Source organism: Dunckerocampus dactyliophorus, chromosome 10 (assembly GCF_027744805.1).
Source record: "Dunckerocampus dactyliophorus isolate RoL2022-P2 chromosome 10, RoL_Ddac_1.1, whole genome shotgun sequence".
Lineage (NCBI taxonomy): Eukaryota > Metazoa > Chordata > Actinopteri > Syngnathiformes > Syngnathidae > Dunckerocampus > Dunckerocampus dactyliophorus.
Genome location: NC_072828.1, coordinates 9,947,504 through 9,964,861, shown reverse-complemented (window position 1 = coordinate 9,964,861; position 17,358 = coordinate 9,947,504). Strand labels below are relative to the sequence as shown.

Genomic DNA, 17,358 nt, shown 5'->3' with positions numbered 1-17,358 from the left:
TTTTAATGTATATTTTTTACTCACTATTACTTTTTTGTACTATTATATTACAATCATTATGATGAGCATAAAAAAGTCTCTGACACTGAAGGCCAAAGGGCAGGGCAGGCCATGAATAGGGCGGCAGGGCATCCAGGTGCTCCATCATCCTCAGCTCACCTTTAAAACTGAGCAACTGTGTCCTGCTGTCTCAGTTGAGTGCTTGTGTTGGCGGCGCTGAGGGGGAGGCTTCTGCCACAGTCGCCATTTACGCACAGACCTCCAACAGACTCAGCGTGGAGAAGGCCAGATTGACCTCCGCGGCGTCCCGGATGATGCAGACGTCACTACAAGACTGCAGCAACAACGGCTGAACCATCGTCACACACGTGCTTCTGTGCCTGGGTGTCTGATGTGGATGCTGCAGCAAACATCAATACACAAATATACATGTCAGCGTCAGTGTAAAGCGCAAGAACGACAGGGCGTTCATTGGAATCAGGCATTCATTGAAATCATTGAAAATTGAAAAAGTTATTTTTGTAACTTTAACAATGACTAGGAGTGCATGAGAGAGTGGAAAGGAAAACGCAAACATATACTTGCTATACATGATTATACATATACTGGGTGGTTGAAAAGTAACTCCCTATTTTAAAGCATCTTTATTCATTGGAATTGCTTGTGTTCTTTAATCTACTTCCTTTAAGATGATTATTGGGTTGAAAATTTGGGACCTTACAAGCATGGCTGAACGTCTTACTATCTGGCAAGACTTTCTAGTGAAATCAACTGAGGATATTTCTGGCTGGTTTGAGAAGCTGGTAGCCAATTCTGGTGTCCATATGGAATTTTAAATAAATCCCCACACTAAACACTTTCCTCTCATATCCATTTCTCGTAAAAATTATAGTTGATGAATGCATTATCAGCATTTAAAAATAAGTAGTTACTTTCCAATCAAAGCTGTATTTTGCATAATACAGCAGCAACAGAACCAATGTTGTAACAGCAGAAAGGAGTGTGATAAATGCTCAGCCAGCATTAATACACTTGGGGAGTTCACTATAAACAACAGTTTGCCAAGTATAGCACGCATGAGTTTCACACAACAGCGGTGTAGCAACAATTTAAAGCGCATGCAGAGGTAGATAAAGCTGCTGGATGCTGACCGCTCATGATACTTCAAGTGCAGCTACTGCCATCTTGTGGAGTTCATAAAAAAGAACATGCTGGCTTCGAGATTCGTCGGGTAATTGAATCCAGGCGGTAATTGGGGCATTCATGCTATTCTTGTTATTGCAACGGTTGAAGTTTGTAGTGTAGAAGCGCACTGGATCAGACTGAGAGTGCATCTCATGTCACTAAATAAGGTACATATTGTTAAGTGAATGTAATTACTACCTGTGCTGAGTGCCATATTTTATTTATTTTTTTTATGTTTTTTTATGCCAGTTTGTTGCAGAATTATGCAAAAACGACAGCCCTGATTCCTACGAAATCTTGGGGACGGATGGCACATGTGCTTAGCAAAGCCTATTAATTACATCCTGGTGCGAATAGTATAAAAATGTACATCATTTCTCTTGTTATCCTTGTAAAGGCTACATTTCTTATAGGGCTCTTGCGTTTGATGTCATGACTTGGTGCAGGTGTACCTAATATATCAGGTGATGTACAAACTAATTAAAAAATCAGGAAAATGAAAAAAAGGCATCTTACTTGCTGTTTTGCCCCAATTCCTCTTCCTCTTTTTGCCCTGCACACAAACAAATGTTGCATCAAATGTTGGCTTGTTGCATCCAAGACCGGACTCAGGTGTGTGTGTGTGTGTGTGTGCAAGACAGAGAGACATACATAGTTATCTCTGCAGGACCAATGGGGATACATGCTTGCGTGTATCTGGTTGAGTGACTCAGCTTCCTGGAAGTATTTCTCCTGCTCCATCCTTGTCAGCGACTTCCACTGTGGAACATCAGCACGTTATCAGTACACAACTCAATGAAGAGTAACACAAGACAACACTGATAACACAACACACTCACCATCTGGCCCAGGACTTTGTTGACATTTGCGCTGTCTTTATTGACAAACTTGGCCTTCACAATCGGTCTCTGTTCCTTCATGAACACCATGAAGGCGTTGGGGGGCTTTTTAATATATGACCTGCCATCCTCCTGGGTCGCAGGCTTCCTCTTTCTCCTCCTAAACACAAAAAAAGACAATGTGAGCATGTGTCGCCTCCGTGTGGACGTGTAAGGTAGGACATCTTGTTGTCAAAGCTTACATTGATGAGGTTGGAGCAAGTGGGGAGGAGTAGGAGCAAGGTCCATAATCATAAAGCAGCTGACTGTTCCTGCAAACAGACACACACACACACACATTAGACAACAGCAGGTGTGTTGGGTGTGTCTAAATAGCAGTGTGTGTTACTTACATGACCCCAACAGGATTTTGGCTGATGACCTCTGGCTGGATCACCAGAGGGGCAAAACAGACCTATTGACACACACAATGTTGTCATATGTCCAGCAGGTGGCAGCATTCAAATTGTAATAAATGCCATTTTTATGATCATGTCATGCATATGTGATAAGTGTTTTTGTGTGTATTGTTGAGTAAGTGAGGGTCTTACTGTATGCAGAGGAGCAGCCAAGTGACTGGTGGACTCCATTCTCCCAATGTGTGAAGGTTCCTGCCACAGATGCTGTGGAGAACCACCAGAAGAAGAGATTATGGATGCATATTACGGATGTATATATTGCAATGTATTACAACATTATCATCATTATCATTGTCAAACTTCTAACTGACACAGCCGGGCACGATTCTTGACTTTTTATTGAAATGTTCCTGGTGTTCTGTAAAGCTTTATAGTTTAATGAGAACATGCTAACATATTCCCTTCAGTTATGGTTTGTTTTTATCCTCAAATGTAATCAATATTAATGCAAGTGATGTCACGTAACGTATAACTTTGTCCATGAACTAATTCAATCGTATTGAACCTATTTATTTTTATGTTTAGTACATTCTGGGCACATTTTGGACAGATGCACACATACTGAATACTAGGAAATACTTACATCATTATTGCTTTTTCAAGGTTTGCTATTATCATCCAAATATCTAATCATAGCACATCTTTAGAAAACGATTGTATTTGATTATTTATATTAATTTAACATGGTTCTTCAACCTTTCTAGTTTGAGTGCCCTTCAAGTAATCAATGACTGTAAAACTATGCATATGAATCTTGAAAAAGTCATGGGGAAGTCGAGTAACGGATATCACGTATAATGAAGACTTTTCACTGCAACTTTGACAAAACTTACATTTCTATATTCTTCATCTTACCTGCTGATAATACTCATGGAGGCCTGCATGATCATACTGGGGACAAGCAGCACTTTGGAGTGCGCTTGTTTTGCCCATCTCATCGTCAATTAGTTCCATAACACAATCCCAGTCAGTTTCACTCACGTTCGCCATCGTTAGGTTTAGTTGGCCCGCCGATCTTAAGGAGACGAATCGTAAAATAACGTTCAAGAAGTTAAAAAAATAACGGTCTTATTCGTTTTTGATTGGTCATATACAGTCACGTGACTTTTTTAACGAACTCTTTACGCTTCCTATCATTGGTTGGCCAGTAGACGGCGCCAGTAAACGTTGTCTGGGCGTCCGTTACTAGAAGATTCTGGATCAATTGTACATACATCAGTCCATTTTAAGAAGTCTGACACGGTTTTACGCGTCGCAACATTATGTGTTATCCATGTTTTAGGCGGAGTTTATCTGTTTGAAGATGACTCGTTTAGCTAGTTAGCCTGACACTCTGCTACCTAGCAAGCTACCGAGCTTGTACTCCAGTCAAATTTCAACTCGAAACTAATTTAATCAAGATGCGATGTACTGACGATGTGAAAGAATCGAATTAAAGAAGTTAATTTCCAACATTTTCTACTTACATTTCATGGTGATTCATTAAAAGTTGTTCAGTAGTTTAGGTGCAATGTGCGCCGTCACCACTAGATGGCACTAATCACCAATTCAAATACCACCATAATCACTCCATCATATGGGAATAACTGAATAAATGGCTGTAGTATGTTGGTTAAATAAACTACATTTTACATGTTGCTGCTTTAATCCTCTTAAACCATTTCGTCTTATGAATATCATGACTGATACTGCAAGAAGGCGTTTTTCTTCTTGTATTTGAAACAAAGATGTGAAACACTATTCCCTTACAGAAGACAGAAATGCATTTCTGGGTCTCAGGATTAACCCTCTGAGGTCGCTAAGGACTTTTTTGTCCCCGCAGGTAAATTTTTGCTTGTTTTTTGATGGATGAATGATTCCGTTGGCACCAGATATGCGGTGTCCCCTGTATTCCATCCATCAGTGTCCTCATGCCTGAGGGCCCTCGTCTGTGTGTTAACAGCTGGGTTTTCTCAGCAGGACAACGCTGCAGTTCACAATGCTCGCTTGACCAAGGACTTGTTCAGAGAGAATAACATCACTCTTTTGGACCATCCTGCATGTTCCCCTCATTTAAATCCCATAGAGAACATTTGGTGATGGATGGCAAGGGAAGTTTATAAAAATGGTCATCAGTTCCAGACAGTTGATGCCCATCTTTACCACTAGGAGCAATGTTCCCACAAGCCTCCTGGAAACACTCGCATCAAGCATGCCCAAACCAATTTTTGAAGTGATTAACAAGAACGGTGGAGCTACTCATTACTGAGTCCTACTGAGAACATTTTTTGTTCTGGTTTGGAGAGTATTTATTTTTTGAGCACTGGTCTTAAACTTTTGATCAGCTGATAAATTGTCTATTTCAGTTTGTTGTTTTCAATAAATGACTTATGACACTCCGCCTTCTTGCTTTTGCATATTGTAGCTCTACTTAAAACCTCAAGATCCAAATGTGCAAAATGCAATTTCTAGCAATTTTTCAACTGGTCTTAAGATTTTGATCAGGTGTGTATTGTGTATATATATGTATATGTGTATATATATATATATATGTATGCAAGGGTGTATTTCTCTGCTATATGGTTTATTTTAGTAGCAAAGTTGACAATCATGTTTTTTTTTTTTTATTTCATTTTTGCTGCAACAGCATTTTGTTATAAAGTGGATTTTTGTTATTTGAGATCCTGTTGAGTAAAGGAGACAATTACTGTGTTGTATAAACCAATAAGTTTAATGATTACAGTATGATATACTGCTGATGATGAGTACAGATATGAATATCCAGTCATTGCATGTTTTGTCTTTGTTTATTTGACCACACACAGCATAAAGAACACACACATCTGATAAAAATGTAATAAAAAATATTAAAGGATTGTCTGACCTGACTCTAAAGTGCCCCAACTCTTAAAAAGAATACCATAAATTCCGGTGTATAACCCGCTCCTTTTTATTGATCTTTGAACACTGCAACTTATACAGTGGTGCAGCTAATTTATGGCTAAATTGTAACCTCGTGACATTTCCTCTACTACAGAACTACTACTAATTGTTTAAACACTGTGCCACTCACGAGTCAGTGAGGAAACGCTTTCTTTGGCGGGAGCCAATCACGAGCTATCAGTGCACTCACAATGAGCTTTTCAACCCACTGGAAATCGCAGGAGGTCATTATTTACAACAGCATAACATAACAGTCTGCCTCGTGGTGACATCGTACTAAGAACACTTTACTAACACTAAACTCATCACACAGCAACTTAACACTCAAAAGTTAAACCTCAGAAATATACAAACATGTACCAGTATGAGTTTAGTTTTCCCATTATACATTGCATCTGAGTAACGCATTGGGGAGCCGCAATGATGTCAGCCTCTCTCTGGGTCCTCTGGCTGCCTCTGGTGGGCAGAGGCAGCATTGCAGCGCCATCCACCATTTTCTATGCTGCTTGTCCTTCACTGAAATGCGTTGTTCAAACCAAATACATTATGGGTAAACTTTAAAATGCTTTTTTTTATTTTAAACTCATATTGGTACATGTTTGAATATTTCTGAGGTATACCTTTTGAGTGTTAAGTTGCTGTGTGATGAGTTTAGTGTTCTTTGTAAGATGACACCGTGAATCAGACTGTTAGATTTAGTAATGACCTCCTGCAATTTGCAATGGGTTGACAAGCTTGTTTTATCATAGCTCACAGTTGGCTCTTGTCCTGGTCCTCAGGAAACTCATGTGCGCCACAATGTACCATTTTACTGTATGGCCATGTGCGCCTTATACACACTTACATATGTATGTACAAATCTGATTTTTCCTCAAAATTTAGTGGGTGCGGCTTATATATCGGAATTTACAGAATATTACTACTTGTTCCACTTTCAATCATTAACAATCATTAATACCACTGTTACATCAAAATATTTGTCTATAATATACATATATAACATATTCTACTCATAAAACGTTCGGGATATGCGCAACTATGTTATAGAACAGCAAGTTTTGCGTTAAGTATTGATCACGTTGGACATGTGCATTACAAATTACAGAAGCTCAAATTAAGTTCACCTCTAAAGGTTATTTTAGGTTCATCCTGAAATGTATCCGAAATATCCCTAACTTTTTGTGAGTAGTATACACGTTTTTTACTTACTCACTGTTTTGAGTATTATATCACAATCATTAATACTGTTTACAATAGTGGTTAGCATGTTGCCACACAGTCAGGAGATCTCAGGAGATCTGGAAGATCGGGGTTTCGAACCTCCATTGGTCATCTGTGTGGAATTTGCAAGTTGCATGTTTGTGGGTACTCCGGCTTACGTCCACATTCCAAAAACATGCATGTTAGGTTAATTGGAGACCGAGTGAGGATAAGAAATAGAAAACGGATGGATAATTTCAAATTTTTCCACAATCAATAACACTGATAATAAAATAGAAATCCATCCATCCCCTTTCTATACCCCTTCTCTTCATTAGGGTCATGAGAAAATTACAAATGTATTGCTGGTAAAGTTAATTTCATGCAGTTTTTTAAAAAAGACAACATGTTTAAAAAAAGTCTCGATGTAAAAGTCTCAATGTCTGACTCTAAAGGCCAAAGGGCAGGGCAGGCCATGAAGAGGGGGGCAGTGCACCCAGGTGCTCCATCATCATGAGCTCACCTTCAAAACTGAGCAACTGTGTGCTGTCTCTTTTAAGTGTTTGCATTGGCGGTGCTGAGGGGAAGGCTTCCGCCGGTGTCGCCATTTGCGCACCAGCCTCCGACGGACTCAGCGCGGAGAAGGCGAGGTTGACCTGCGAGGCCTCTTGCATGACGCAGACATCGCTGACAGACTGCAGCCAAACCGTCTGAACCATCGTCACACACCTGGTCTGGGCCTGGCATGGGGGCTCTAATGCAGATGCTGCAGCAAACGGTAACACAAATATACTCATCAGTTGCTTCAACATTCTACACGCCATTTGGGGCAGTTGTTGGAATCAGTATTGATTGGAGAGAGGCTCACAAGTTCGATTAACTTTAACAGTGATTAGAAGTGCATGAGAAAGTGGAAGGGAAGACTCAAATGTATACGTGTTATACTGTACATTATCATACATACAGACCATCACACTACCACCACCACATTTTACTGTTGGTATGATGTTCTTTTTCTGAAATGCGACATTACTTTAATGCTATATGTAATGAGACACACACCTTCCAAAAAGTTCAACTTTTGTTTCATTGGACGACGACCACGGAGTATTTGCCCAAAGGTCTTGGGGATCATCAAGATGTTTTCTGGCAAAATTGAGACGAGCCTTAATGTACTTTTTGTTCAGCAATGGTTTTGTCTTGGAACTCTGCCATGCAGGCCATTTTTGCCCAGTGTCTTTCTTATGGTAGAGTCATGAACACTGACCTTAACTGAGGCAAGTGAGGCCTGCAGTTCTTTGGATGTTGTTGTGGGGTCTTTTGTGACCTCTTGGATGAGTTGTGGCTACACTCTTGGGATAATTTTGGTTGGCCTGGCACTCATGGGAAGGTTCACCACTGTTCCATGACATTGGTGGATAATGGCTCTCACTGTGGTTCGTTGGAGTCCCAAAGCTTTAGAAATTGCTTTAGAACCTTTCCCAGATAGACCTAAATTAGTTATGTTTTAACAGGATTTTTTTCTCCCTTAATAATAAAAGGTTTCATGACTTTTGCTCACAGCAGCTCACGTCAAACAACAGCTACGCAGCTACTCACCTGTATGTGTGTGACAGTCAAACGGCTAATCTATCCATCCTTCGGGTGAGAGGCGGGGTATACCCTGGACTAGTCGCCAGCCAATCGCAGGGCACATATAGACAAACAACCATTCACACTCACATTCATACCGATGGACAATTTAGAGTCGCCAATTAACCTAACATGCATGTTTTTGGAATGTGGGAGGAAACCGGGCGCCAAAGTCTCCTTAAAGAAGGCGTCTCATCCTCTGGAAGTTTAAGGAGGATGTTTTTGTCTAAATCAAGGTGATTTTATGGTTCCTTTTTTCATATCATATAGCCAGTAGCAGGGGTGCAGCCAGGAATTCTGGGTCCCATGAAAAAAAATCATGCTGCCCCCCCTTCTACTAATGTTATTAACAATTACCTATTTTCTGGGCCCCTTGGCAGTCAAGGGACCTTGGAATTTACTTGACTTTTGCCCTTTATACGGCACCCCTGGCCAATAGCACTCATAAATAAACTGAAAAATGTACAATTAATCCATGTGATCGATATCGGCCGATCTCAGTTCTGGAGAATCGGTATTGGAATCGGCAGCACAAAACCCTGATCGGAGCATCCCTTGTACATATTCATAAGTCAAGGTGAAATAAAACATGAGAATTGTTACCTTTGCTGGGTGTGATACTGTGACGGCAAGATTTCTTGTTTTGTATGCCAGTTTCTTGCAGAATTATGCCCTGATTCCTATGACATTTTGAGGATGGATGCCACATGTGCTTAGAAAAACCTATTACAGTGTAGTGCAAATGGTATGTACAACATTTATTTTGTTGTCCTTGTAGAGGCTGAATTTTTCAATCATGCTTTTGTGTTTGATGTCATGACATGGTGCAGGTGTAGTGGATGGTGTGCAAACTAATTAATAAAAAAGCTTACAAATAGGAAAAAAAAAGCATACTTGCTCTGTTGCCCCACTTCCGCTTCTTCTTTTTGCCCTACACACAAACAAATGTTGCATCAAATATTAACTTGTTGCGTCCAAGACTGTGCTCAGGTGTGTGTGAGACATACATAGTTATCTCTGCAGGACCATTGTGGGTACTTGCTCGCATGTATCTGGTTGAGTGACTCAGCTTCCCGGAAGTATTTCTCCTGCTCCGTTTGTGTCAGCGACTTCCACTGTGGAACATCACCACACTTTCAGTACACAATGCAATGAAAAGCAACACAACAACACTGATAACACAATGCACTAACCATTTGGCCCAGGACTTTGTTAATTGTTGCGCTGTCTTTATTAATAAAGTTGGCCTTCACAATAGGCCTCTGTTCTTTCATGAATAACATGAAAGCGTTGGGTGGCTTTTTAATATAGGGTCTGCCATCCCCGTGGGTCACTGGCTTCCTCTTTCTCCTACAACAGATAACGTGAGCATGTGTTGCCTCCGTGTGGACGTGTAAGGTAGGACACCTTGTTGTCAAATCTTACTTTGATGAGTCTGGAGCAAGTGGGGAGGAGAACATGCAAGGTCCATAATCATAACGCAGCTGACTGTTCCTGCAAACAGACACACACACACACACTAGACAACAGTAGGTGTGTTGGGTGTGTCTAAATAGCAGTGTGTGTTACTTACATGACCCCAACAGGATTTTGGCTGATGACCTCTGGCTGGATCACCAGAGGGGCACAACAGACCTATTGACACACACAATGTTGTCATATGTCCAACAGGTGGCAGCATTTCAGCTGTAATAAATGCCATTTTTATGATCATTGAACATGCATACGTGATATTTGTTCAAGTGTTAGTGTGTGTACAGTGGTGTGAAAAAGTGTTTGGCCCATTCTTGATTTCTTATTTTTTTGCATGTTTGCATAAATGTTTCCGAGCATCAAACAATCAAACAATTTAGTCAATGACAACACAGCTGATCACAAAGAGCAGTTTTTAAATGAAACCTTTATTATTAAGGGAGAAAAAAATCCAAACCTACATGGTCCTGTGTGAAAAAGTGATTGGCCCCTAAACCTAATAACTGGTTGGGCCACCCTTAGCAGCAAAAAAAAAACTGCAATCAAGTGTTTGCGATAATGATGAGCAATGAGTCTCTTACAGTGCTGTGGAGGAATTTTGGCCGACTCATATTTGCGGAATTGTTGTAACCACATTGGAGGGTTTTCCAGCATGAACCACCTTTTTAAGGTCACACCACAGCATCTCAATAGGACTTTGACTAGGCCACTCCGAAGTCTTCATTTTCTTTTTCTTCAGCTATTCATTCAGAGGTGGACTTTCTGGTGTGTTTTGGATCATTGTCCTACTGCAGAACCCAATTTGGTTTCAGCTTGAGGTCACCAACAGATGGCCGGACATATGCCTTCAGGATTTTTGGTGGACAGCAGAATTCATGGTTCCATTTATCACAGCAAGTCTTCCAGGTCCTGAAGAGCAAAATAGCCCAGGACCATCACACTACCACCACCATATCTTATGATGCTCTTTTTCTGAAATGCAGCGTTACCTTTACGCCAGATGTAATGGGACACACGCTTTCTAAAAAGTTCAACTTTTGTCTCGTCAAACCACGGAGTATTTGCCCAAAGGTCTTTTCTGGCAAAATTGGGGTCATTTTGGTTGGCATGCCACTCCGGGGAAGTTTTGTGTTTTCGCCATTTGTGGTAATGGCTCTCATTGTGGTTCGCTGGAGTCCCAAAGCTTTAGAAATTGCTTTACAAACTTTTCCAGACTGATAGATCTCAATTAATCTTAATTATGTTGTAACAGGGGGGTAATCACTTTTTGACAGAGCAATGTAGGTTTGAATTTTTTCTCTCTAATAAAAAGTTTCATTTGAAAAATACAAAACTGCATTTTGTCTTTAATTGACTAATATTTAAATTTGTTTGATGATCTGAAACACAAACACAAACATGCAACAACAAAAAAAAGAAATCAGGAAGGGGACAAACACTTTTTCACAACACTGTATTGTTAAATAAGTGAGAGACTTACTGTTTGCAGAGGAGCAGGAAAGTGACCGATGGACTCCATTCTCTGAATGTGTGGAGGTTCCTGCCACAGATGCTGCGGACAACCACCAGAAGAAGATATTATGGATGTATATTACAAATGTATATATATTGCAATGTACTACAATATTATCATCAGGGCTGTCAAACTCCTGACACAGCAGGGGATGATTCTTGAGGATGCCACATAATTTGATAGAAATGAAAATGATCACCCTATAGAGGGGGGAAATCAAAGACACCCCAAAAATGAAAGTGAAAAATGATGCAGCACACTGGTCCATTTGGCTAAAATGTCATTGTAGCAACTCAAAATGATTCTCAGTAGTTTGTGTGGCCCCCACGTGCTTGTACGCATGCCTGACAACGTCGGGGCATGCTCCTAATGAGACTACGGATGGTGTCCTGGAGGATCTCCTCCCAGATCTGGACCAGGGCATCACTGCGGTACCTGGACGCATGGAGGAGATTCCAGGAGACAGGTACTTACTCCAGGAGAGCTGGACAGGGCCATAGAAGGCCCTTCAACCCTCAGCAGGATTGATATCTGCTCCTTTGTGCAAGGAGGAACAGGATGAGCACTGCCAGAGCCCTACAAAATGACCTCCAGCAGGCCACTGGTGTGAATGTTTGACTAAACAATCAGAAACAGGCTCCATGAGGGTGGCCTGAGGGCCCGACGTCCTGTAGTGGGCCCTGTGCTCACTGCCCAGCACCGTAGAGCTCGATTGGCATTTGCCATAGACCACCAGAATTGGCAACTACACCACTGGTGCCCTGTGCTCTTCACTGATGAGAGCAAGTTCAACCTGAGCACATGCGACAGAGGTGAAAGGGTCCGGAGATGCCGTGGAGAACGTTATGCTGCCTGCAACATCATTCAGCATGACCGGTTTGGTGGTGGGTCAGTGATGGTCTGGGGAGGCATATCCCTGGAAGGACGCACAGACCTCTACAGGTTAGATAATGGTACCCTGACTGCTATTAGGTATCGGGATGAAATCCTTGGACCCATTGTCAGAACCTACGCTGGTGTAGTGGGACCTGGGTTCCTCCTGGTCCACGACAATGCCCGACCTCATGTGGCTAGTGTATGCAGGTAGTTCCTGGAGGATGAAGGAATTGATACCATTGACTGGCCCCCACGTTCACCTGACCTAAACCCAATAGAACACCTCTGGGACATTATGTTTAGGTCCATCCGGCGCCGCCAGGTTGCTCCTCAGACTGTCCAGGAGCTCATAGATGCCCTGGTCCAGATCTGGGAGGAGATCCCCCAGGACACCATCCATAGTCTCGTTAGGAGCATGCACCGACGTTGGCAGGCATGCGTACAAGCACGTGGGGGCCACACAAACTACTGAGAATCATTTTGAGTTGCTACAATGACATTTTGGCAAAATGGACCAGTCTGCTGCATCATTTTTTGATTTTCCCCCTATATAGGGTGATCATTTTCATTTCTATCAAATTATGTGGCATCGTTTTGTTACTAATAAGTCACCCACTTATTATCAGGAAAGATATTCAAGATCATTTCCCCCCAGTTTAGATCTGATGTGTTTTCGAAGTGTTCCTCTAATTTTTTTGAGCAGTATATAACTGTGCCCTGTCATTACATTTTTGTACATAAAAAAGAATGGGCATATTTCACACATAACTGCGAATGGTGATTAATCATAATTAATTTGAAAACGTGATTAACTAGGATTACAATTTTTTTATATCATTGTACAGCCTTAATATACATATATACATATGTATGTTGTGTTTACATATTTGACATAACACAAGGAACGTCTTCAATATGTTTAAAAATGAAACATTATCATTTTAAAAAAACATACATCTAATAAACTCCCTGTACCCTCTGCAGTTGAGTACACTATCCTGAGGCTGTACACCCCTCATATTTCTGCAAACATGTTATATCTTTTCATGGGACAACACTGAAGAAAAGACAGTTGGAGGCGATGTAAAGTAGTCACTTTACAGCTTGCTTAACAGTGTGAATTTCCTGTCCCCTCAAAATAACTGCCCTTCCTTTGGACGCTGGGACACAGGGCAGTATTCCAACATGACAATGACTCCAAGCACACCTCCAAGTCGACCACTGCATTGCTACAGAAGCTGAGGGTCAAGCTGATGGACTGGCCAAGCATGTGTCTGGGCCTACACCCTATTGAGCATCTGTGGGGAATCCTCAGACAGAAGGTGGAGTGCAAGGAGTTAAGGCAGTGCTGGAAAATAATGGTGGCCACACAAGCTGTACACTGACTACTTTATATCGTCCCCTGAAAAGATATAATAAAATATTGACAAAAGTGTGCGGGGTGTACTGTACTCATTTATGTGTTTGTGTATTGTACATAGCACATTCTGGGAACATTTTGTACTATATACTATGAAGTACTTATATCATTATTGCAGTACGACTTTTTCAAGGTTTGCTATTATCATCCAAATATTTAATCATAGCACATCGTTATAAAACGATGATAGTTGATTGCTTATATTAATGTAACATGGTTCTACAGCCTCGTGACGAGGTTGGGTGCTCTTCAAGTAACCAAAGACGGTATAACCATGAGTAAACTATCTAAAAAAGCTAATGAAGAAGTCGAGCAACGGATATCACGTATAGTAAACACTTTCCACTGCAACTTTGACAAAACGTACATTACTATATTCTTCAACTTACCTGCTGATAATGCTCATGGAGGCCTGCATGATCACACTGAGGATAAGGAGCACTTTTGAAAGTGCTTATTGTGCCCAACTCCTCATCAATTAGCTCTAAAATGGAATCCCAGTCAGGTTCACTCACGTTCTCCATCGTAATGTTTAGTTGGTCAAAGTTTTATCTTGTCGCGAGTGATTGTTGCGACGAATCATAAAAATAACGTTCACACTATGAAGTTCGAAAAATAACTTATTTCTTATTCGTCTTTGGGTCGTCATATACACTCACGTGACTTTTTTTTTAACGAACTCTTTACGCGGCCTACCATTGGTTGGCCAGTGGGCGGCGCCATTAGAACATTAGAGCGTCGTCTGAGCGTCCATCGACTAGACCTTTCAGGTAGTGATGTGTGATACCAGTTATTTGTTTGCCGATTCGTTACTGAGCAAAATTCAGCCTGGTATCTGCGATACCAATATTTTGTGCAAATACACTTAAAGTGTCCGGTAAATTTTAAAAAGTAATGTATCTGAAATCATAGCATAACTCATGAAACAAAGAATATAACACATTAGTTATTTATTTATTTATGTTAAACAACTGCATATCTTTTAGACTCACTCTGAATAATTTAGCTACTGTCCAATATGCCCTTGTTAATGATATACATTACCTCAAATGACTGAAGTATCTAAATATGGATATTTTAATTCCAAATTTAGAGCCTAAAGAGCTGGTATCGGTGATATCGATATTTCAGTATCGATCCGCACATCGTAACTTTCCAGAAAGATTGATCTACAGCAACGTCATATATCAGTATGTATATGTACATCAGTCCATTTTAAAAAGTGTGAAACTATTTGAAGGTTTTAACATTAAGTTTTCATTTTGAAAGTAGAGTTTACCTGTTTAAAAATGACTTGTTTAGCTAGTTAGCCTTACGATTTGTTAGCTAGACAGATTGCTAGCTTGGAGGCTACCCTATTTGAATTTCGACTCGAAGCTAATTTCACCAATGAGCTGCGTTGTACACAGGCCGGAAAGGATCACATTAAATTAAAAACACCTTACATTTCATAACAGTTTATTATTTGAGTTGTTCATAATTTAGTTGTAATGTGCGACGTCACGTCATTAAATTGCACTAAATTGTAATGGTTGCACATACACTGTTAAATGGCTGGAGTATGTTGGTTAAATGAAATATATTTTACATGTTGCCGCTTTAAACCAGACATAAAAATCAGATGATTTACTCATTAAATTAACATGCAATATGCATCCTTCTTTCTGTCTTCAATAGTGTTTCACAGCCTTCTTTCAAACACAAAACACTCTACAAGAATAAAAACCCGTTGTGCTGTGGACGGGACATTTGCTGCTGTGGGGCTTTCCAGTAATGTGATTTTCTGCAGTTTGTCCAATAAAAAACAGCAGAATTGATTGTGTTTTTAAAGGTAGGAATCAGGTGGGTTAAAAAAAAACACAGACCCAATTATTTCATCAATAGTTTGAGGTGATTTTGGTCATTTTTAACAACACGCACCTTTGTGGTGGGCATGAGTACTTACTACTACAACTACTACTACTTAAGAAATTTGTGTTCTTTTCTATTTATAGTCGAGTGTTGTCTTTCATCGTCATCCTCCTTGTCAAGTCCTGGCACATCCATGAGAGGAAATTTCCAGAAGCTACACGAGGAGAGCAAAGGATGGAAAATTATGGCTTGTGTGAGGAGGTGAGGCTGGAACAATATGGGAGGGGTGGGATAGTCTGTAGTGTAGCCTCTGGGAGGGTTCCCAGGTCCTTTTTAAATTGGGACTTCCGTCTGAGTTTTGTCTCTTGACTGTGGGAGTGTGATTGACAGTCCTGAAATGGAAAGTACTGAAAATACATGAGAGTCAGAGTCTGCAAACACCTGATAAGTTTTCTATTCATTTCCATGAATTCAGGGCAAATCTACACTTAACTGCTCTCCAGCATACATTCTTACACTGTGGTTTGAGTAACCACTGGTACCACCAGGCTCCATCTAGTGGTACTCAGGGACACCAGTGAATTTTATTTGAATACACATAAAATAATAAAACATTGTGCTTAACTAGTCCGTTTGCACATGTTCCCATTCCTCGGAATCGAATGCCCAAGTGAAGAAACCCACACGTTGGTGACTCAATCTTGTCACATTATTAATACAGTGTATTAAATACACTGTTTTCTTAACCTGACTTTATTACAAAACATGCCTGCTCTCAACTCCCACCTGGAGGTCATTGCCCCCCAGCTCCTTTGCCCCTTTATGATGTCATAAGCTCTTTGCTAACTAACACAGTCACACCACAAGTCTCTGCTTTTCCTCCAGATAGGACTTGAAACGGGACAACCAGAGATTCCCACCAAGTTTTCAAACCTCTGTAATAAGATCACATGGTCATCTGTGTCAAAGGCAGCGCTCAGGTCCATCAGAACTAATACTGAGACTTTGCCTGCATCTGTGTTGTCACCTTGATCAGAGCTGTCTCAGTGCTGTGGTGGGGCCAAAGCCTGATTGGAAAGTATCAAACGCATTGTTAGACAGGAGAAAGTCAGTAAGTTGTTGGTTACAACCTTTGCTAAGACTCCCCAAGAATGGCAGGTTTGATATGGGCAAATAGTTACCCAATACTCTGGTATCTTCTTCTTTAGAAGATGCTTAATGACAGCATTTTTTTAAGCCTTTGGAAATATTCCAGTCTGAAATGAGATGTCAACTAGATGAGTGAGTTCTGGTAGCAAACTGCTCAGCAGCACAGACTTTACACATCTAGTGGGTAACTTCTCACTTTGACCTTGTTTGAAGAATTGATTGATTGAGTCCACATGATGACACCTTTGTGTTTTGCTCTGAGTTCTGTCTTGAATACTATAGTGCTTAGGTTCCCAAAGTGGGGTACATGTACCCCCAGGGGTACACCAATTGTAATAGGGGATACGTGAATAAAAATGAAAACAATTAGCGCCTAACACTCACAATTACAAGTGTGCATGAACACCTCACGGGCGCAAGGAGAAGGGAGCAGAAAGGAGCCACAGCAGGAAGTTGTTCATTGCTCTGTGAGCATTATATGAACAAATAAGTAAGTTTAATGATTATTTTTGCATTATGAGTGTTTAATCTTGAAGATTTAATTTGTATTGGTGTACCAATAGCCACACGGCGCAGCAGTGAAAACCTGTAACTCTGAATGGGCATCACCCTGAAAATTTGGCTTTATCGTTGGTTGTATGTATTTTTGTACTTTGGATACTGCTTTATCGTGATTGTTGTAGTCACGCCACCTCAGTGCGAGCCTAATGTTCCTCACCCACCTTGTTTTTCCGGGGAGGCGTCATCATGTGAGCAATTCCTCCACCAATGCTCTCTTGTGTTCAACCAGCAACCCAGCACATATACCTCTGACTCAGCCAAGATCGCGTTTGTGATGAG

At 40.8% G+C, this 17,358-nt stretch overlaps 2 protein-coding genes across 5 annotated transcripts; both read right to left on the bottom strand.

The window, feature by feature from the left end:
• Nucleotides 1-4,056, bottom strand: LOC129189093 (lymphoid enhancer-binding factor 1-like). 3 transcript variants are annotated; one of them, XM_054790420.1, is made up of 8 exons: nucleotides 3,949-4,056; nucleotides 2,615-2,686; nucleotides 2,417-2,478; nucleotides 2,267-2,335; nucleotides 2,025-2,184; nucleotides 1,837-1,944; nucleotides 1,702-1,738; nucleotides 1-400 (listed from the first exon to the last, which is right to left on the bottom strand). In XM_054790420.1, the coding sequence occupies exons 2-8, from the start codon at nucleotides 2,651-2,653 to the stop codon at nucleotides 327-329; spliced, it is 549 nt and encodes a 182-aa protein (XP_054646395.1). In that variant the 5' UTR covers nucleotides 2,654-2,686; nucleotides 3,949-4,056; the 3' UTR covers nucleotides 1-326. The 3 variants fall into 3 exon arrangements, with proteins under 3 accessions (XP_054646395.1, XP_054646393.1, XP_054646394.1); XM_054790418.1 differs by lacking the exon at nucleotides 3,949-4,056 and adding an exon at nucleotides 3,338-3,484; XM_054790419.1 differs by lacking the exon at nucleotides 3,949-4,056 and adding an exon at nucleotides 3,464-3,484.
• Nucleotides 4,057-5,271: 1,215 nt separating this feature from the next.
• LOC129189370 (transcription factor 7-like 1-A) lies at nucleotides 5,272-14,159 on the bottom strand. Of its 2 annotated transcripts, XM_054791019.1 has the most exons (8): nucleotides 13,908-14,159; nucleotides 11,190-11,261; nucleotides 9,810-9,871; nucleotides 9,662-9,730; nucleotides 9,430-9,586; nucleotides 9,244-9,351; nucleotides 9,131-9,167; nucleotides 5,272-7,370 (listed from the first exon to the last, which is right to left on the bottom strand). In XM_054791019.1, the coding sequence occupies exons 1-8, from the start codon at nucleotides 14,040-14,042 to the stop codon at nucleotides 7,054-7,056; spliced, it is 957 nt and encodes a 318-aa protein (XP_054646994.1). In that variant the 5' UTR covers nucleotides 14,043-14,159; the 3' UTR covers nucleotides 5,272-7,053. The 2 variants fall into 2 exon arrangements, with proteins under 2 accessions (XP_054646994.1, XP_054646995.1); XM_054791020.1 differs by lacking the exons at nucleotides 11,190-11,261; nucleotides 13,908-14,159 and adding an exon at nucleotides 10,371-10,480.
• Nucleotides 14,160-17,358: the final 3,199 nt, after the last annotated feature.